The sequence below is a fragment of the Salmo salar genome, chromosome ssa14 (genome assembly GCF_905237065.1).
Source record: "Salmo salar chromosome ssa14, Ssal_v3.1, whole genome shotgun sequence".
Lineage (NCBI taxonomy): Eukaryota > Metazoa > Chordata > Actinopteri > Salmoniformes > Salmonidae > Salmo > Salmo salar.
Window position 1 is genome coordinate 10,632,124 of NC_059455.1, and position 21,200 is coordinate 10,653,323.

A 21,200-nucleotide genomic window follows, 5' to 3' on the forward strand; every position below is an offset into this window, starting at 1 on the left:
AGCCAGCTGGTCCAAACAAATGACTGAAATGAACGAGTCACTCAGAAAAACGAATCATGTCTCTTGAGTCAGTAAAAAGAGTCGTTCAAAAAGAGACGAATCGTTCGCGAACAGAACATCACTAGCGTAACCGTATGCGCGCTGAAATCGACGTCCACCATGACTTTTAACATCGCCCAACATCCGGCGAAATGGCGCGAAAAGGGTGTGTCCCGTGCTCAATGTAGCGGCAGGCGGAGAAGCAATATCCACTTTCGTAGAACGGATGAAGCCTGACCTGGAATGTGAAGCTAATTGACCTCCGTAGCACGGATGAAGCATGACCTGGAAAGTGAAGCTAACTGAAACCGGCTAGCTTAATAAAAGCCTGAGTAGATCTAGCTTGTTTCGCAGTATACCCACTCTGGGTGTCGCTTTTTTAGGGATAAAGTCTTTTCAACCGAATTTACGTTTCCCCTGAAAAACGGATGAGGGAACTCCGCTCAGGCACAGAGTTTCTAAACCTCGGTTAGGGACAAATAAACTGAAACATGTTGATAGTTTGTGGAGGAAGGTTACAGCCAGATTTACAAAGAGAAGTGCTGAGAAAGTAAGCCCACATTCCAGGAATGAATGTCTTGACATCAGCATCTCTGCCATTTAGACTATTTATTTCTGCCAGAAGTCTGTTAGACCAGTCGGAAGAGTGGGACAGTGAGAGAGACAGTTATTTGAATAAATTGTCATCATAAGCATTTTCCCCAGCTCACCTCTCCTACTACAGGTATGTTGGGACTGCATTCAAGTGTTTACTGTAATTCTAAACACTTGTATATGTCAAGATTCGCACGCCAGCAAGAAACCTACTGTTGTATCTGCAAAATGAGTACGGTTACATGCACACAGTAACACGATTGTTGTGGTTAGTCAGATTCATCTCATAGTTCGTTTGAAACGTTTACATGCTTTGCAAGAAGGACGATTTCCATAATAACCCAGTTTACATGGACACATCTAAAATCAGGCTACCTGATGGGACTTAAAGGGGAATAGAAACAGGTTATGGGTAGCGGCATCTTTAATTGCCATAATAAAAACTGATGTTAATGCATCATTGGTAGGAGTGAGAAAATTGTGAGTTTTGGCATGGAGAATGAAACTGAATGCTGCCAACGGGAGGTGCCTCGCCTTTACTCATAGACTGTTAAAAAAAATATGTATGAAGCCATCGATGAAGTCACAGCCAATTGTTTCCTTTTGGAATACTCAGTGGCGCATTTGAAGATCAGGAAGTGTCATTTTAGCATGTCTTGCTACATGGAGGAGTTTTTTGGAACCATCACATGCGCAGTTTGAGCTATAGGAAGTGATTTTACAGGCTAGCTCATTGCTCCGCCCTCTCATTGAGTATCTCAAGTTGAACTTTGTTTTATTTAACCTTTATTTAACTAGGCAAGTCAGTTAAGAACAAGTTCTTATTTACGATGACGGCCTAACTTAGTCTGTGTGTGATTTTAAAGTAATCGGTTCAAGGACATACATCTGGTGAAATAGAAGCAATTATTGTTACCATTATTGTGTTTGATGTTTTTTTGAATATATATATATTTACCTTATATATCTTATTTACATAAGTATTCAGACCCTTTGCTATGACACTCGAAATTGAGCTCAGGTGTATCCTGTTTCTATTGATCATCCTTGAGATGGTTCTACAACGTGATTGAAGTCCACCTGTGGTAAATTCAATTGATTGACATAATTTGGAAAGGCACACCATCAAAGGCCTCCATCATTCTTAAGTGGAAGAAGTTTGGAACCACCAAGACTCTTCCTAGCGCAGTCCGCCCAGCCTAACTGAGCAACTGGGGGAGAAGGGCCTTGGTCAGGGAGGTGACCAAGAACCCGAAAGTCACTCTGACAGAGCTTCAGAGATCCTCTGTGGAGATGGGAGAACCTTCCAGAAGGACAACCATCTCTGCAGCACTCCACCAATCAGGCCTTTAAGGAAGATTGGCCAGACGGAAGCCACTCCTCAGTAAATGGCTAAAGGACTCCCAGACCATGAGTCACACGATTCTCTGGTCTGGTGAAGTATGGTGGTGGCAGCATCAGGCTGTGGGGATGTTTTTCAGCGACAAGGACAGGGATCAAGGGAAAGATGAACGGAGCAAAGTACAGAGAGACCCTTGATGAAAACCATCTCCAGAGCGCTCAAGACCTCAGACTGGGGTGAAGTTTCACCTTCCAACAGGACAACAACCCTAAGCACACAGCGAAGACAAAGCAGGAGTGGCTTCGGGACAAGTCTGAATGTCCTTGAGTGGCCCAGCCAGAGCCCGGACTTGAACCAGATCTAACATCTCTGGAGAGACCTGAAAATAGCTGTGCAGCGACATTCCCCATCCATCCTGACAGAGCTTGAGAGGATCTGCAGAGAATGGGAGAAACTCCGCTAATACAGGTGTGCCAAACTTGTAGCGTCATATCGAATAAGACTCTAGGCTGTAATCGCTGCCAAAGGTGCTTCAACAAAGTATTGAGAAAAGGGTCCGTATTTTTTTATTTAACCAGGCAAGTCAGTTAAGATGAAAAACTTATTTACAATGACGGCCTAGGAACAGTGGGTTAACTGCCTTGTTTAGGGGCAGAACGACAGATTTTTACCTTGTCAGCTCGGGGATTCGATCTAGCAACCTTTTGCTTACTGGCCCAACCACTAGGCAACCCACCGAACTGAATACTTATGTAAATGTAATATTTCAGTTTATACATTTGCAAAAATTCTAAAAACCTGTTTTTGCCTTGTCATTATAGGGTAGGTTGTTGAATATTTTTTAATTTTTTTAATCCATTTTGGAACAAGGCTGTAACGTAACAAAATGTAGAAAAAGTCAATGGGTCTGAATACTTTCCGAGTGCACTGTACTTCAAAATGTTTGAAAGTAATTAATATAGTATTTGAACCCAGGTCTGGTTCCTAAGAAGGCAGAGTGGTGTGTGTGTGTGTTAGGATGACTGCGTGTGCATATGCGTGTGTGTGAAGGTCGGCTTTCTTGCTACCCAGTGCTTTGACATCCCTACACCCCTTCCCCTCCCCTTCCCGGTATACACACACAGAGAGGGATTATGTGGCCACTCCCCACGAGCAGCAGCTGGAGAGTGTCTACATAATGAGGCCACTGTGTTGTTGCCTCGTCACCACTCTGCTCTCTCACCGTTAGCCCGACTTGCTCTCTGCACCTACGTTACCTACTCACTAATAGAGAATGAACACATTTATTTTCCATTTTATGCTACAAAGTAGGCCTAACTAATATTTACTTATGAAATTGCAGTTTCTCTCCCAGATGAAGTTCCAGTGGCTGTTGTGTGCAGTTAAACTGGAGATTACTTAGCCTACACAACTGGGCTTACTGAGAGTGAGAGTGAGACTTAACTGAGATGATTTACAAATAGTTGAGCACTCATTTACATTATTTGCATATACACTACATGGCCAAAAGTATGTGGATACGCCTTCAAATTAGTTGCTGACGAGTGTATAAAATTGAGCACACAGCCATGCAATCTCCATAGACAAACATTGGCAGTAGAATGGCCCGTACTGAAAAGCTCAGTGACTTTTTCAACGTGGCACCGGCATAGGATGCCACCTTTCCATCAAGTCAGTTCGTCAAATTTATGCCCTGCTAGATCTGCCCCGGTCAACTGTAAGGGCTGGTATTGTGAAGTGGAAACGTCTAGGAGCACCAACGGCTCAGCCATGAAGTGGTAGGTCGCACAAGCTCACAGAACGTGGCCACCGAGTGCTGAAGAGCGTAGCGTGTGAAAATCGTCTGTCCTCGGTTGCAACACTCACTACCGAGTTCCAAACTGCCTCTGGAAGCAACGTCAGCACAAGAACTGTTTGTCAGGAGCTTCATGAAATTGATTTCCATGGCCGAGGAGTAGTATAGTGCCAACTTTAAAGTTCGGTGGAGGAGGAATAATGGTCTGGGACTGTTTTTCATGGTTCGGGCTAGGCCCCTTAGTTCCAGTGGAAGGGAAATAACGCTACAGCATACAATTATATTCTAGACGATTCTGTGATTCCAACTTTGTGGCAACAGTTTGGGGAAAGCCCTTTTCTGTTTCAGCATGACGATGCCCCCGTGCACAAAGCGAGGTCCATACAGAAATGGTTTGTCGAGATCGGTGTGGAAGAACTTGACTGGCCTGCACAGAGCCCTGAACCCCATTGAACACATTTGGGATGAATTGGAACGCCGACTGCAAACCAGGCCTAATCGCCCAACATCAGTGCCCGACCTCAGCAATGTTCCAACTAGTTCCATCTAGTGAAAAGCCTTCCCAGAAGAGTGTAGGCTGTTATAGCAGCAAAGGGGGGACCAACTCCATATTAATGCCCATGATTTTTGAATGAGATGTTTCGAAGAGCAGGTGTCCACGTACCTTTGGCCATGTAGTGTATCAGTGGTAACATTTTTTGCCCTTAATCGGCTAAATCTACCACAAACCCAAATCCGATTAGTGTCAGGTGCTGATGGGAAATGCAAAACCTGAAAAACAACAAAAAGTCTCTGCACACTTCCAGTCAGATGCACATTTATTTTAATAGTTGCTACGCTTTCGGTCCGTCGACCTTCATCAGAGCGTCACATTTTTCCCTTGAAATTAAGTCCTCTGAATGCACTCAAAAGAAACCCAAAGCCTGACAATCTTGCTTGGTGACATTGCAGTGGTGGGTTGAGACAGGGGAGCCTGAATAAACTAGGACTATGGGTAACAGAGTTAGAAACAGTGCCTGCCTGTGAGTGTGCTTACAGCTGGCCCAGTCAGCATGCGTAAACAACTTACAGTCCACGACCGGGGCCCTGCCCTTACAGGATTCTGACCTAGCTCTTGCAACACCACTGAATATCCTTCTCCCTTCCTGCTCACCAGTCACTGAGCGCTAAGCACATGGGAAGGAGTGGCAGCCTGCCTCTCTCCTCTTGCTCAAATCTCTTCTCTAGCTGGCCAAGGTGACACAGCTGACTTTACCTCCAGGAGCCACGTTGCCTCCTCAGCCATCCTTCTATGGTTTGTCTTGTTTTATTGATTGGGGGTAGGGAAGGGGGTTGAGCGTGGGGTATTAGCTCAGGAGAGGATGTTCCTTGGTGGGGCCAACAGTAGCCTAAGGTTATGAGTTGATCAGGAAAGGTTTGTGGAGTTTTTGTGGGACAAGTTATAGCTCAAGACGCACTGGTAGGATTGTCAAACATTTGCCTGCCGACAGTACTTAGCACCTCTGAACGGAGGAGTGTTGGCAGTCAATCTCTTTTGTGTTCACGGCCAAGACTTTGAAGTCGTCAGCCACTCAGCCTTGTTAAAATATTCCAAACTAGAAGGTGGCAGTACCTTCTATTATGATACTTAGGTGCCGATACTATATATATATGTATTGCAATTCAATATTGTTTTTATTGCGATTCGATGTTCCAAACAAATTTCTCACCAAATGTCTGCTGCAGAGGGACAAGAGATAGCCAAGTTTTGATCATGAGTCATGGAAATAAGTGCTGAAAACAAATTGGCTCCCTGTTTAAAAAGAAGATTGAGAACAAGCTATGAAGGAAAAATTGGTGCAGGTACAGCCAACTAGCGCAAAAAAAAAGATATCGTATCGACAATATCAAATATCAATATATTGTCAAAAATAATATCCTGAAATGTAACTGTATAGATTTTTTTTCTTCTCCCCATCACAAATGTTAGCTAGCTGTGCTAATGTTGCTATTTTGTAGAAAGCCCTTGTTGATCGTAGCCAGATGGCCACAGCTAGATGTCTACCTAGCAAGATGACAAAGAAACTATTTAATTCACTGTCCATAATCCCATACTGCCAGTGCCAGCCCATAGCCAAATGCTTAGCTAACTAGCGAACATTAGCATATCCGCTAGCTAGCACAACGTGTCGTTAGCTAGCAAAGTACACTGCACTAACTCAGCAGCTAACATAGACAGCTGTTTCATGGAAACTAAATCATTAGGATTTAACAATATCAATACTAGCTACAGTGATTAGCTGGCTTGGGAGAAGTATTTAGTGTGTGTGAATTGCGTCTGTGCACTTAGCTAGCTACCATCCTATAGTCTACATTGCATATGAAGTGTGACTGTCTCATGACATTTAACCATGGATGTACTGAGAAAATGCCCTCTTTTTACCCCTTTTTGTTGTCACTCCTGCTGGCTCCCCCACGTGGGGGTTTGTGCTCTCTGATTGGATCAAAGTCAAGTTGTTGGCCAATGATGAGCATTGCGATTCTGAAATCTCATCAGAAACACGTTGGGTCGTTTTCACAGATTTATTTTTCCTTACAACGGGTCAAACTGATGTCATCTGGACATTTTGCACAGAAAATCTTTACATTATAATCCCCCCTAGTCCTAAACTTCTTTGCTTTGCGAAAGATGACAGAAAACTTTACCGATGTCAACTAGGTCGAAAGAATGAATTCAATCTATTACATTATTCTGTTGAGCAAGGGTTTATTTAATCTTCTAGGGCAACATCCCAGCTAGCAATGAGGAATCGGCTCAGAAGCCGTCCTCTTTCAGGGGACCGGAACTGATTGAATCGGCCCGGAATCGTGTGTCAGACTCGGCCCGGAATCAAAATTAATGACTGCCCAGATAATACATTGGGCCGTTTCCGTCGACCGGAATTCAGCCAACTTTGCCGGCATCTTACCAGAATCCCCCCGGAAGCGGCCAGATGAAAATGTAAATAAATGTATACAAAATTACCTGATTTTAGTAATTTTAAATATTACTATTATACATTTTATACATACTAATTATACCCATCCACAAAAAAAACATATTGTGTCGGAGAAAACACCATACACCTGGTGAATGTGTCAGCGTGCTTGCGCCTAGCCCTCCACAGGAGTCGCTACAGCGCGATAGGACAAGGACTTCCCTGCCGGCCAAACCCTCCCCTAACTCGGACGACGCTGGGCCAATTGTGCGTCACTTTTTGGGTCTCCCGGTCGTGGCCGGCACGGGTCTCGAACCAGCATATGTAGCAATGCAGTTTGCACTACGATGCAGTGTCCATGCCCCTGCACCATGCCTAAACCCGACACGCACAAATTGATTTTGTCCCCCCACACCAAATGCGATCACGACACGCAGGTTGAAATATCAAAACAAACTCATAACCAATTGTATTAATTTGGGGACAGGTTGAAATGCATTAAACATGTATGGCAATTTAGCTAGCTAGCTTGCAGTTGGTAGCTAATTTGTCCTATTTAGCTAGCTAGCTTTATCCTGGGATATAGACGTTGAGTTGTTATTTTACCTGAAATGCACAAGGTCCTCTACTCCGACAATTACTCCACACATAAAACGATCAACCGAATTGTTTCTAGTCATCTCTCCTCCTTTCAGGATTTTTCTTCTTTGGACTTTATATGGCAATTGGCATTTCATAATAAGGTGTATAACCAACCTCAGTTCCTCTTTCAATCACCCACGTGGGTGTAAGAAATGAGGAGATGGCACGTGGGTATATACCTCTAAAAGCCAATGAGGAGATGGGAGAGGCAGGACTTGCATCGCGTTCGGCGTCACAAATAGAAGCAACTTCTATTTTAGCGCCTGGCAACGCAGATGCTCGTTGGCGTGCACAAGCAGTGTGGGTGCAATGATTGAATAACATGTATGTGTACATTTATTTTGCAACGCTCGCGAACGCGACGTGTCCAGTTTGGGTAGCATGTTAGACCGTTGCGTATGGTTCCATAGCTGTGCCAATCGGGAGGCTCCAGCCACAAAGTTTTTAATGCTTATCAATTGCCTTGCACAAAGTATCAAAATACTAAAGTACTACACAGGACTCTTAAAGAATTTTATTTAAATGTTAATTGTATTTTTTGATCACAGAAACAATGAGAAAATATGGAAAAATAATGAAATGTTAATTATATAAAGAAGCCTGTGTAATCATCTGCCAGAGAGTAGCCCCAATCGGCCCGAGGCCCCAAGTAACTCTCACCGGAATCGGCCCGAGCCCCAAGTAATACATTTGGGACACTTGACCCGAGCTCAATTCCCGCAACCTAGCCATAAGTAATTTGGGCCAGAACAGGATGAGTCATACTGGGCTGACGCACTGGAAGCCTGATGCGTGGTGCTGGTACTGGAGGTATCAGCCTGGGAACACGCACCTCAGGGCTAGTGCGGGGAGTGGGAACAGGACGAGTCGGACTGGGCTGACGCACTGGAAGCCTGATGCGTGTTGCTGGTACTGGAGGTATCAGCCTGGGAACACGCACCTCAGGGCTAGTGCGGGGAGCGGGAACAGGCCGAGTCGGACTGGGCTGACGCACTGGACCGTAGAGGCGTACTGGCGGTCTCGAGCGCAGAACTGGTATCGCTCTTACTGGCTGGATGCCCACTTCCCCCTGGCAAATGCGGGGCGCTGGTATTGCGCGTACCGGCCTAAAAATACTTGGCGTCGTCACAGTACCCATTACCCCGAAGCACGGGACCTGTCCAGTCACTGGTTGCCCAGAAAAGGTACGGGGATTTGGCCTGGGGCTCAATCCTCGCCCAGCCAAACTACCCGTGTGCCCCCCCCAAAAAAATTATTGGGGCTGCCTCTCGGGCTTAAACGCCAGTCGTGTTCCCCTGTAGCGTTCCATGTCTTCGCTCCACTTCCTCCATGGACCTTCTCCGGCCATAATCTCATCCCACGTCCACTTCTCACGATCGTCCCTCCGTTGCTCCTTCCTCCGCTGCTTGGTCCTTATTTGGTGGGAGATTCTGTAATGGTTGTCGTCGGGGACAGAGGACAAAAACGCAGCAGGAATGTGGATGCTCATCTTGTATTTATTTTCAAACAAAGAGCACACCAAAATAACAAAAAAAACGAAGAACTCGCGAACAACAAAACAGTCTTGTCATGCTCACACAGGCAAAACAAGAAACAATCTCCAACAAACACTTAACCAAACACATACCCATATATAGGACTCTCAATCAGAGGCAACTAGAAAACACCTGCCTCCAATTGTGTTATTTCATAGTTTTGATGTCTTCACTATTATTCTACAATGTAGAAAATAGTAAAAACAAAGAAACTGTTGAATGAGTAGGTGTGTCCAAACTTGATGTTGATGGAGATGTCATTTTCCTGGCACCACTCCCCCAGCGCCACCACTGTACCAGGGCCCTTATTTGCCTTCTATACATTTCAGAGATTTTACCTTGTCTGTTACCAAAAACCCACATTTTTTTGATTTTTTTCAGGGAGGATAATGTAAAGTTAACATAAGTAACATGTAAAGGTAGACCTACCAAATAGTTATAGTGTTTTTACTGATAATTTGGTGTATGATCTATGAAGTGATTTAAAACATGTAATAACAGAATGACCAAGAAATCAGTAACAGAATGACTGAATTGGCTACAATGGGAATTCATGGTAATCACAAATCACGTTTGGTCACTTGCTACTGTCCTCCCTTCCACTGTAATACTTTTACTGTTATGTTCAGCTCATAGCTGTTCTCTTTCTGACAACCCCCCCCTCTCACTCTTCTCTTTCTCCAGTTAATGTCACCTCTCCCGGCTCTTATTGACACCTACCCATGAGCCCCCCCCCCTTTTTTATGTAACCACCCCTCACCCACTGAGCACCAACTGACCAAGGAAAAGTAGAAATTTTGTCAGTCCAACTTTGAACCAATCATAGACATCTGTTTCACTAGTTTTGACAGCACAGTACTGTACTTTACTGTTCTGAAATATGCTGTACTGTGATCTGTGACACATACTTCAATCTTAATTTGGAGTAGATATTTAAGAGTTTTTGGAAAACATGGTCACGTTAAAAACTGAGGGAGATTTGACCGTCATTCTGTTACCAAACTTCACATCTGCATTGTTTTTTCTAGTCGATGTGTTGTGTAAAATTATCAGTTGTATGGTTTAGCTTTGCAATCAATGGTTCTTGTTTGGCATACTTTTCTCCGGAAAAAAATCTGAGTCTCAGTGTGTCATTCTGTTTCCGTGGAATTGCCCTGAAGTCTATCATTGTATTTATATAATGAAGTTCTAACTCTCAGTAGTTAATAGTTGAATGAATGTCTGTCTTTATATTTTGTCTTTTGACCACTGTACACAGATGAGACTGAATGTTATAGTACTTACTGTGTGCATGTTTGAGTTGGCATGCCATGCATACCGGTATTTCAAGTATGCATATGGTCTGTTTGTATTTTGCCTACTCCTTTGTCATTGTCAAGCCAAACATAGCATGACAATTCCATAAGGAGTTGGAAAAAAGAGCAGAAACAGTCTGGCACCCAGGATAGTCTGTCCTCCATTTCTAATAGCAAGCTCTTTTTTGGTGTTCATCATGTTTATTGTGGGTTAGATTCCTGCACAGTTAATGCATGTGTTTACTGTGTAAGGCCTAAATACAAGTGATTGTTAATCAACCCAAATTGCACAATGTTCCCTGCGAATAAATCTGCAAAATGTTTCATTGAATATTGATGCAAAACGATACCTAGTCAAATCAAATCAGTTGGTAGCACTTTTCGAAACGAACAACGCGGTTTCGTAGTATTCCACCTAACTGTCTTAAAGTCATAATAACATACATTTGATTTTTGGTAATGCGTAAACAAAGAATCTTTTCGAAATGCTATGAAAATTCAGAACTTTTATTTATAATTATCAAGGGATTGCATGTGTTAAATAGCCGCCTTCCAGCCTAACCCAGCCTGTGTCCTCACTGTCCATCTCTCCCACAGCCTAACCCAGGGTTGTCCCCTCTGGCCTCACCCCCTAGCTCTGAGGAGGCGTCCTGCCACGTCTCCATGTCGTTGCCCTCAGCCTCCCAGTCCCAGTCACGCCTGAAGTACGTGTCCCTGGGAGTGCTGGTGCTGCAGACCACCTCGTTGGTGCTCACTATGAGGTACTCGCGCACGCTGCTGGGCGAGGGGCCGCGCTACCTAGCCTCCTCAGCCGTGGTTTCGGCCGAGCTGCTCAAGATCCTCACCTGCCTGCTGCTCGTCTTCTACGACCACAGTGAGTATAGTGATTGATCTGGCTGTCCGTTTGCCTGGCTTTCTGTCTGTGACACAGTGAATGGATAAACAATGACAACAGAGAAAATAGACAAAAATACTATCTATAGTATATATGGTACAGTCTGTCTATCTATCTCATTCTTAGGATTCAGTGTATGGGTGCTAAATCTCTGTTTCTCTTTATGTCAGGCTTCAGTGTTCGGGCATTGAATCGTGTGCTGAATGAAGAGATTCTCAACAAGCCCATGGAGACGTTGAAGCTGGCCATCCCATCAGGAATCTACACACTCCAAAACAACCTGCTTTATGTCGCCCTGTCCAACCTGGACGCTGCTACCTACCAGGTGAGAGACGTGACGTATGCGCTTGTGTATGGCAACATGTATAAGGGGAACAAAAGTGGACCAAGAATGGAGCTGTCGTGTCTTTGGCATCATTAAAACGGAAGACATGTTTATCAAATAACTCTCTGTAATTATTATTATGCGATTAAACTGATTAATCGTGTAACTGTAATTAACTAGAAGGTCGGGGCACCAAGGAAAATATTCAGATTACAAAGTTATAATTTTCCTTATATAACTTTCAGATATTATAATATCTGATCGAATAGTCTCCTTTAATGATGTGTTATTTACCTCGTCAGTCTCATTCCAAACGTCGTAAATTGTTGGTTATCTGCACGAACCCAGTCTTCACTATGAGTCATCCATACATCAATTGTCTTAAAATAATTTATTTACTAATCTAAGTAATTCACAGAAATGCATAACAAACAGATATGGTTACAAGGAAATGATAGGAGAATGTGCCCTAGTGGGCTAAACCGGCATGGCGGCTTGTTACACAAAGAAAGGGGGTTGGGCTTGAATGAAAGAGCGGGAAGACTGAGGAACAAAGACTGCAGCTATGCCATCGTAAATACATTATCGTATGCATTCTAAATTACCGCCCATTTGGAAAAGGAAAATGCAATAAATATTTACTCTGAGCTGCGCTTCGGTAGGTTGGTCGTAGATGCTGGCCGTGTTGGCCAACAGAGGTCTTCCTGTCCTCGGAAGAATGTCACTGGTGGTAAATTGGATACGTTGTAGTATCTTCGTTGTGTGTTAGACTGGGTACGTCGTCCGTCCTTTCCTAGCCCACGTCTACAGTGGCCGCTGCTAACTCAACGGCTAGGAAGTATCACTTCTGTAGTGAATGAGAGTTCAAAGTTCATACCATTCGCAACCAAAGCTCACGCTGAGGTTGGCTTAGTTCTGTACTTGACGTGTGAGTCCTTTTAACGCAGAGGCTGCAGACCTCATGTACCCGGAACAGAACTGGTTACATTTTGTCACTGACTTATATAGTGGCGAGGGGAGAAGGGTGTGTTTCATCGTTTATAACCCCTGTCTCTTCACAGGGGCGGGCCACTGATTGGTCAGGTTTCTTTCCTTATGAAAACCCAATTCTCTCCTTTGGAAGCTAAAATTACATTTAATCTCCTAACAAACAGTTTCAATATCAAACATTTAAATTGCACAACAATTCCATGTGACTCTAAATAACTAGAGGGTGTAGACTTTCCCAGGTACAGTTTATGTCGTCCTGTCATCAGTCATAATGTCTCAGATGACAACCGAACTGACATCCATATTCATTAAGTTCCAACGCATATTTCCAACTGGTTCTATTACCGACATATGGTTCCTTTTCCCCATTTGTTTGATGTTCCCAGACTCTCTATATTTAACAAAGGCTATTCAACAGTCCTTCAGTAGGGTCAGAGAGAGAGGGGAAGGGAGAAAGGTATTTATGGGGGGTCATAAACCTTACCCACAGGCCAACTTCATGACAGAGCCCTGAGGGACTCCACACTGCATTTCATGACCAGTTTTGACTGGCAGGAATTTAAATCGATATTGTTCCCAACCAGGTGACGTACCAGCTGAAAATCCTGACCACGGCCCTGTTCTCAGTGTCCATGCTGGGGAAGAGACTGGGGCTCTACCAGTGGCTATCTCTGCTCATCCTCATGACTGGTATCGCTCTCGTACAGGTGACAAGATTAAACACACCCCACAAGTCAATAACTTCTCATTCATACCAAATCTAATTGGTTGATCTGTTTGGATGTGTTTTTGTCAGATTAGTCATGAATCCACATTAGGGAGGCAGAAGTCTCAAGTTCACAGGTTTTTCCAAATCATTTGCATAAATCAGTGGTAACATGATCTCTAGAAAAGTTTCCAGAATTTTGCAACCATACTCCACATGCACATCCTTGTATGTGGATGTTACATACTGAATGTTGTTGATGTACTGTGTGTTTGTCTCCACAGTGGCCTACAGAGTCTCTGGGTGGGCCATCTTCGACGCCTCGGACTGCAGGCTCCCAGTTAGTAGGTGTGATAGCCGTACTGATAGCCTGCTTCTCCAGTGGCTTCGCTGGAGTCTACTTTGAGAAGATCCTCAAAGAGACCAAACAGAGTGTATGGGTCCGGAACATCCAGTTAGGTCAGCATCACTGGAATCTGTGTGTGTGTGTGTGTGTGTGTGTGTGTGTGTAAGCAATGGAATGCTTTACAATTATTTTAAAGAATCCTCCCACAAAATCTCACCCATTTCTCTCTTTCCCTCTCTCTCTCTCGTTCTCTCTATCACATATTGACGCTCTCACAAACACACACGTACATACACACACACACACACAAACACACAATTACACATGCACACACACTATCACCATATACGTCGCTGCTACTATTTATAATATTATCCTGCTGCTCAGTCACTTCTACCTCTGATTACATCTACATACTGTAACTACCTCAACTATCACCGGTATCCCTGCACATTGATATTGATACTGGTATTGACCTTGTATATAGTGTATATTCTCATTTCTTTTCTTGTGTGTATTTTACCTGACTTTAGTATTATTGATTCTGTACTCTTTTTAAGACACTTTACGATGTCTTTTGTTTTTTATATTGAATACTGCATTGTTGAGTAAGAGCTTGCAAGTAAGCATTTCACTGTACTGTTTTTCACCTGCTGCATCTGCGTCAGATGGTTTAGACCCTTTCTTCTTTAAGGTTGCTGCCCCTATCATCGCAAAGCCTATCTACAATCTTTTTAACCTGTCTCTCCTTTCTGGGGAGGTTCCCATTGCTTGGAAAGCAGCCACGGTTCGTCCTTTATTTAAAGGGGAGAGATCAAGCTGATCCTAACTGTTATAGGCCTATTTCTATTTTGCCCTGTTTATCAAAAGTGTTGGAAAAACTTGTCAATAATCAACTGACTGGCTTTCTTGATGTCGATAGTATTCTCTCGGGTATGCAATCTGGTTTCCGCTCAGATTATGGATGTGTTACTGCAACCTTAAAGGCCCTCATTGATGTCACCATTGCACTTGATTCTAAGCAATATTGTGCTGCTATTTTTATTGACTTGGCCAAAGCTTTTGATACGGTAGACCATTCCATTCTTGTGTGCCGCCAAACGAGTATTGGTGTCTCAGAGGTCTTTGGCCTGGTTTGCTAACTACCTCTCTCAAAGAGTGCAGTGTAAAGTCAGAAAATCTGCTGTCTCAAGCCACTGCCTGTCACCAAGGGAGTTCCCCAAAGCTCAATCCTAGGCCCCACGCTCTTCTCAATTTACATCAACAACATAGCTCAGGCAGTAGGAAGCTCTCATCCATTTATATGCAGATGATACAGTCTTATACTCAGCTGGCCCCTTTCCGGATTTTGTGTTACAACAACGCTTTCTTAGTGTCCAACAAGCTTTCTCCACCCTTAACCTTGTTCTGAACACCTTCAAAACAAAGGTCATGTGGTTTGGTAAGAAGAATGCCCCTCTTCCCACAGGTGTTATTGCTACCTCTGATGGTTTAGAGCTTGAGGTAGTCACCTCATACAAGTACTTGGGAGTATGGCTAGACGGTGCACTGTCCTTCTCTCAGCACATATCAAAGCTGCAGGCTAAAGTTAAGTCTAGACTTGGTTTCATCTATCGTAATCGCTTGTCTTTCACCCCAGCTGCCAAACTAACCCTGATTCAGATGACCATCCTACCCATGCTAGATTACAGAGACATAATTTATAGATCGGCAGGTAAGGGTGCTCTCGAGCGGCTAGATGATCTTTACCATTCAGTCATCAGATTTGCCACCAATGATCCTTATAGGACACATCACTGCACTCTATAGTCCTCTGTAAACTGTTCATCTCTGTATACCTGTCACAAGACCCACTGGTTGATGCTTATTTAAAAAACCCTCTTAGGCCTCACTCCCCCCTATCTGAGATATCTACTGCAGCCCTCATTCTCCACATACAATACCCGTTCTGCCAGTCACATTCTGTTAAAGGTCCCCAAAGCACAGACATCCCTGGTTCGCTCCGCTTTTCAGTTCGCTGCAGCTAGCGACTGGAACAAGCTGCAACAAACACTCAAACTGGACAGTTTTATCTCAATCTCTTCATTCAAAGACTCAATCATGGACACTCTTACTGACAGTTGTGGCTGCTTTGTATGATATATTGTTGTCTCTACCTTCTTGACCTTTGTGCTGTTGACTTTGCCCAATAATGTTTGTACCATGTTTTTGTGCTACTACCATGTTGTGTTGCTACCATGTTGTTGTCATGTTGTGTTGCTACCCTGCTGTGTTTTGCTGCCTTGTTATGTTGTTGTCTTAGGTCTCTCTTTATGTAGTGTTGTGTCTCTCTTGTTGTGATGTGTGTTTTGTCCTATATTTATATTGTATTTATTTTTTTAATCCCAGGCCCCCGTCCCCGCAGGAGGCCTTTTGCCTTTTGGTAGGCTGTCATTGTAAATAAGAATTTGTTCTTAACTGACTTACCTAGTTAAATAAAGGTTAAATAAATAAATAAATACAAATAAAATATCCTGTGCATGTGACAAATAAACTTTGATTTGATCTCTCTCCCTCTCCTAGGTTTGTTTGGTCTGGTGTTTGGTCTTATTGGAGTGTTTGTGTACGACGGAGAGAGAGTGAGGGAGTCCGGAGTGTTCCAAGGCTACAACTCACTCACCTGGACCGTTGTGGCCCTGCAGGTACTGTAAATATGCTTAATTTATAGTTTCAAAAAGCGTATCCATTTTATTATAACGTCGGACAGGGGTCGGTGATCTTTTTTGTGTGGAGTGCCAATTTGACAATTTATCCTACCATTGCTAACGATCTGCGTCCCAGTGATGATTTTCATATGTGCATTACAACTAATTGTGTCTATTGAATATCTAATTGCCTGAAAAATTGAAGAATTCCATAGCTCGGTAAAGAGAGGCGCGCTGTCCATTAGCTCTACGGACTGGATCTTGGAACACAGATTCTCTTGGTGAATGATACAGTGGCATTTAACCACGAGGTGGCCAATCTTATCTTCAATTAGCTTTGCGAATCCTTTGTTTCCCCACCATAGCGGGGGCCCCTGTCAGTTGTAATAGTGAATGTGTTTTTAATATCGACACCTCTCTCAAAATGATCTGTGAAGGCTCTTGCTACATCTTCTCCTTCAGTAGTACCATGCATGGGTTTAAGACAAAGCAGCTCCTCACGTACCTGCTCTGAGTCACAGTATCTTGCAACATCTGTCAGACGTGGAATGTCGTTCACATCCACACTCTCATCAAGAGCCACACTAATCACAGGTGCATCCATTTAATACAACAACAAATGGCTCGGGAGGCGAAGGTCAAGTCATATGTCCTCCAAAACATGACCCACCAAACCGCGCTTCTTAATACACGCCCGCTTAACCCGAAAGCCAGCCGCAGCAATGTGTCGGAGGAAACACAGTTCAACTGATGCCTGGGGTCAGCCTGCAGGCATCCGGCCCGCCACAAGGAGTCGCTTGAGCGCGATGAGCCAGGTAAGGCCCCCCCTCGGCCAAACCCTCCCCTAACCCGGACGACGCTGGGCCAATTGTGCCCCGCCCTATGGGACTCCCGATCACGGCCGGTTGTGATACAGTCCGGGGTCAAACCAGGGAATGTAGTGACATTTCGAGCACTGCCATGCAGTGCCCTATACCGCTGCACCACTCGGGAGGCCCACAGGTGCCTCTTTTAACGCTACAGTTTGCTGTTCCATTACATTTTCAACCATCTCGGTAATTCGCCTTTCAACAGTTCTGGCAGACACAGGCATGTCTTTTATCTTTGAGATGATTGTCTTTGTTTGGCAATCCATCAAATAAAGCCTGCGACTGCTGAGGAAAGCCTCCTTGATATATTCCCCATTAGTAAATGGTTTTCCATGTTTAGCAATGCACTGCAACTTTATAGCTCCCCTCTGTAGCTTGATTTTTGACTGCATGTAGATTTGTAAACACACTGCTTTGCTTTTCATACCTGGACACGGCCCTCTTGATTCCTTCAGCCGTGTCCGCCTCATCCTTGAAGTTTTTCCTCATGTCTCGTTTCAAAATGACGGGGTACACTTAATGCCCAACAAACAACAGTTTTACAACAGAGGTCGCAAACAGACCAGTCCTTCAGTTCAATGAATCCATATTCCTTTGTCCAAGAAGCAATACATTTTTCTTTGCTGATTACATTTTGTGCCCTGAACTTTTTTAAATAACAAAAGAAGGCTTGCTAGTTGCTAGCTATGTGAAAACGAATCTCTCATCTTCAGCGCTGCCTTGGGTTTTGAATTTGGCGGGAGAGGCGTGGTGGGTTGTCTTGCCTTGAACTAATAATATGAACCTCCTGCAAAATCATGAAAGCCCGTTGGCTAATCAGGAATGACATACCTTGGGAACTACTACATTGCAGTGAATACCAATGCAATTTCAAAACCATTGCATTCAATTTCAAATATTTTCTCCAGTTAAAAAAATTAACTGGCAAAAATAAGTGAGGGGAAAAATATCTATACCAATGTTGTTTTAAAAAATATATATAATAATTTGGGGGGTTGCTTGCCAAGCCTTGGTGTGCCAAAGCAAATACCCTCGCGTGCCAAGGCAAATACCGTCTTAGGTTGCCAACCCCTGACGTAGGCCATACAAACGTGATTTACTGTAAAGTGAGGTGAGCGAGCGTAAAAGGAAGTGAACCTCCTTAGAAAAATACTATAACAACCTTTACTCTGACTATTCACTTTAGGTGTGTGTGCACACTTGTGTGTGTGTGAGAGAGAAAGCAAGAGTAAATGAGGGAGAGGCAAAGTAAGTGTATGTGTGTTCATGCATGAACGCCTATGTATTTTTGTGTATTTTTTTATGTGTGACTGGTTGTGTGTATTCTGTCTTTCATCAAATCCATGTCCTGTGTGTGTTTCCAGGCTCTGGGCGGGTTGGTCATAGCAGCAGTCATTAAGTATGCAGACAACATCCTGAAGGGCTTCGCCACGTCACTCTCCATCATCCTGTCAACACTCATATCCTATTTCTGGTTGAAGGATTTCGACCCCACCAGGTACACACAAACAAACTTTCATAAATAATTTGGCCAGGTCCGTATTGGACAAAAGGTTCACGTCTCCACAGACTTCAGGGGTAAAATAGAGATGAGAATAAGAAACAATATAAATCAAGGGCGTTTTCACATATACCTGTATAATCTAGATCCTGGAGGATTTGATACCCTGATCCGTGCTATAAACCATATTTGAAACGCAAACATATCCTGGCCTTAACCAATCCCGGTCCCTGCCCAATATCCAGGACCAGAGTACCAGCAGTTGTTCAAGGCATCCGCACCAGGGAGCTGAATTCATATGTGAAAACGCCCTGATTTTGCATTTCTGCCTATAGCTCTAACAACGTCCTCTTTCTCTCTCTCCCAGTGTGTTCTTCCTGGGAGCAATGCTGGTCATTGCTGCCACCTTCCTCTATGGTTACGAGGGCAAGAGGCCTGCCATCAGCCACAGCAAAGTATAGAGGGAGACCCACCACCCACAGCCCTGGAACCCCAAAGAAGAGAGACACGGGGCAAGATGGAGGGAGGAATATGTTGCTGAGAAGTGGTGCTGAGCAATTAACCCAAATGTCGGTTATTTTTCTGTTTTAAAACTACTAATTGACCCACCTTAGTTCAATTATTTGAATTTTATTCCATGATTTTTTTATTGTTGTTGTTGCTCAATACACACATTGCGCTGCAATTTCTATAGAGATAAATAAGATCATGCCAGAACTGTGCGATGTAGTAAGGAGTTGTAGTTTCCAACAGGCCAATGTTCTTCATAGTTTAGTACAGAAAACGTGATAATTAACTACAAAGACCATAATTAATTTCGCGGCTACTTGTCTGGTCTGTTCCTTTTACGCCTGCAACAAAAGAGACAGAGGAATGAGCGATCAAGAGTGCATACATCCGAGAGCAGTTGCTTCGTGAGGTATTGGTATTTAGCGGTCATAAAAGCATGCCTTATTTACTGTGAAGAACTACTAAAATAGTGATTTTGTCAGACAGCATAGGCAGCAGCTCTATAGAGATGAGATGATGACTTAGAATGAAATAATAAAGTCATCAAATAAAACTAATGTAATATACACAACAACTGAAATATTTTATTAAAGTCATGTGAATAACTGATAGTTAATAAGTGATGGGCAGTCACTACCATCATGGGACATTTAATTGTAACATTCTGTGTTACAGTATTCAACCCAGATAATATACCTGCTAAATATCTGTATGCAACCAATAACATTTGATTCGATATAATGCATAGTGCATTTAATGTAAAAAAAATCATAATAATTGAAAATCTGAAACCATAACAACCTCAAAAAGCAATAATCACTCAGCGCTACTAAGAAGGAGGAGCAGACCTCCTGGAAAAGGAGTGTAGGCGGAAGGAGTCCTAAGATGTTTAATGTACACAACAACAGATTGGAATTGCCTGGTTTCAAAAGGTTTCAAAACAAGGTTTTGATTGCCCAATACTGGTATTAGTAGTCAAGATGGAGGTCATAGCATTTATAAAGCTCTTTATTGAAATTCGAAGCGCTTTACGTTGCATAGGGGTAGTAATGCAACCGTTCTCTCCCATAGTGACGCCATCAAGTTCTTGATCGAACAGGCTCATGAATGTGACTTCTCCACAGTTCACACGTCACACACGGTCACACACGGTCACACACACACGTCATGGAGCTGAAGCTACTATGATGCCTTTGCAGGGCATATGAAGGATTATTCTCACATGTGACCTCTCACCTCAGGGGTGATAGAGCCAAACTCACCAAAGCATGGAATCATGGGAAAATTGACTTTACAGGGAACAACGAGAATTCATCGATGAATCCAAGAATTCACTGCCAACGTTACTGTTTTTTTAATGTTCTATTTTTGATATATTTTATCATGTATTTGGGGAGTAGGGGAACGGGAATTTGTAGTATGAATGTATTTTAGGGGTACTGATGGTCAATAAGGCGGAGGACATTTAAATGAATGTAATGCCTCACAGGTTACCGCCCCTCATTTGTTTTTGAGTGACAGCTCCACCTAGTGGGAGCGTTGGGCTGTAGCACATTTACTGCAGAGGGGAGGGGTAGAGACCAATGACTGTAGAGATGCTGGATGTCCTTTTATTGGGGACAAGGAGGAAAAAGATTAAAGGAAGGAATGCTTTAAACTTGCTGCTTATTGTCCGGCCATTCAGATCCAAAGAATTACACATCCAGTTGCTGATGTTTTTATGCAAAAATGGCTTGTCATGCAAGATAAAATGAATAAATTAAGTGATCAAATGTAAAATAAGGGTCTAAACAGATGTTTTGTATTGAAAGAGCTTGTATTGTGTATGTTGTTTCATCTAGGTATGAAATCCCAAAGCAGGATTGTTTGATGAGTAAGAGGTCATAAATTATTTGATGTTTCTCAACAACTGGGTCATATTCATGAGGCACCAAATGGAACAAAATGGGTGGAAACAGGGACAGACTGCCCGAATTTGTCCAATAAGAAATGCGTTTTGTGTTGGAAAAACATTTTGCTGTGGTGTGCACTAATGAAGGCAATCCTTGTTCCTATCGAGCCGAGTTCAGACAAACCAAACCAGTCTCTATAGCAACAGATCACTGAATATGTTTGGTACCAATTCAAAAGTTCATAAACTATTCATATAATATATTTTCATTTCTTTGTGTGTCT

The 21,200-nt window shown here is 43.3% G+C and overlaps 1 protein-coding gene across 2 annotated transcripts; it reads left to right on the plus strand.

Moving 5' to 3' along the window:
* Positions 1-61: 61 nt before the first annotated feature.
* On the plus strand, positions 62-20,804 carry LOC106568759 (UDP-N-acetylglucosamine transporter). Of its 2 annotated transcripts, none has more exons than XM_014139397.2 (8): positions 62-763; positions 10,797-11,073; positions 11,265-11,419; positions 12,994-13,116; positions 13,400-13,574; positions 16,024-16,142; positions 18,379-18,512; positions 18,883-20,804. In XM_014139397.2, exons 2-8 carry the CDS (start codon positions 10,863-10,865, stop codon positions 18,974-18,976), a joined length of 1,011 nt encoding a protein of 336 aa, XP_013994872.1. In that variant the 5' UTR covers positions 62-763; positions 10,797-10,862; the 3' UTR covers positions 18,977-20,804. The 2 variants fall into 2 exon arrangements, with proteins under 2 accessions (XP_013994872.1, XP_013994871.1); XM_014139396.2 differs by lacking the exon at positions 62-763 and adding an exon at positions 4,794-5,064.
* Positions 20,805-21,200: the final 396 nt, after the last annotated feature.

Coding starts and splice junctions, on each gene's coding strand:
- LOC106568759 (XM_014139396.2), top strand. Junction 11,074..11,264: donor GCTCGTCTTCTACGACCACA/GTGAGTATAGTG, acceptor TCTTTATGTCAG/GCTTCAGTGTTCGGGCATTG. Junction 16,143..18,378: donor GGACCGTTGTGGCCCTGCAG/GTACTGTAAATA, acceptor GTGTGTTTCCAG/GCTCTGGGCGGGTTGGTCAT.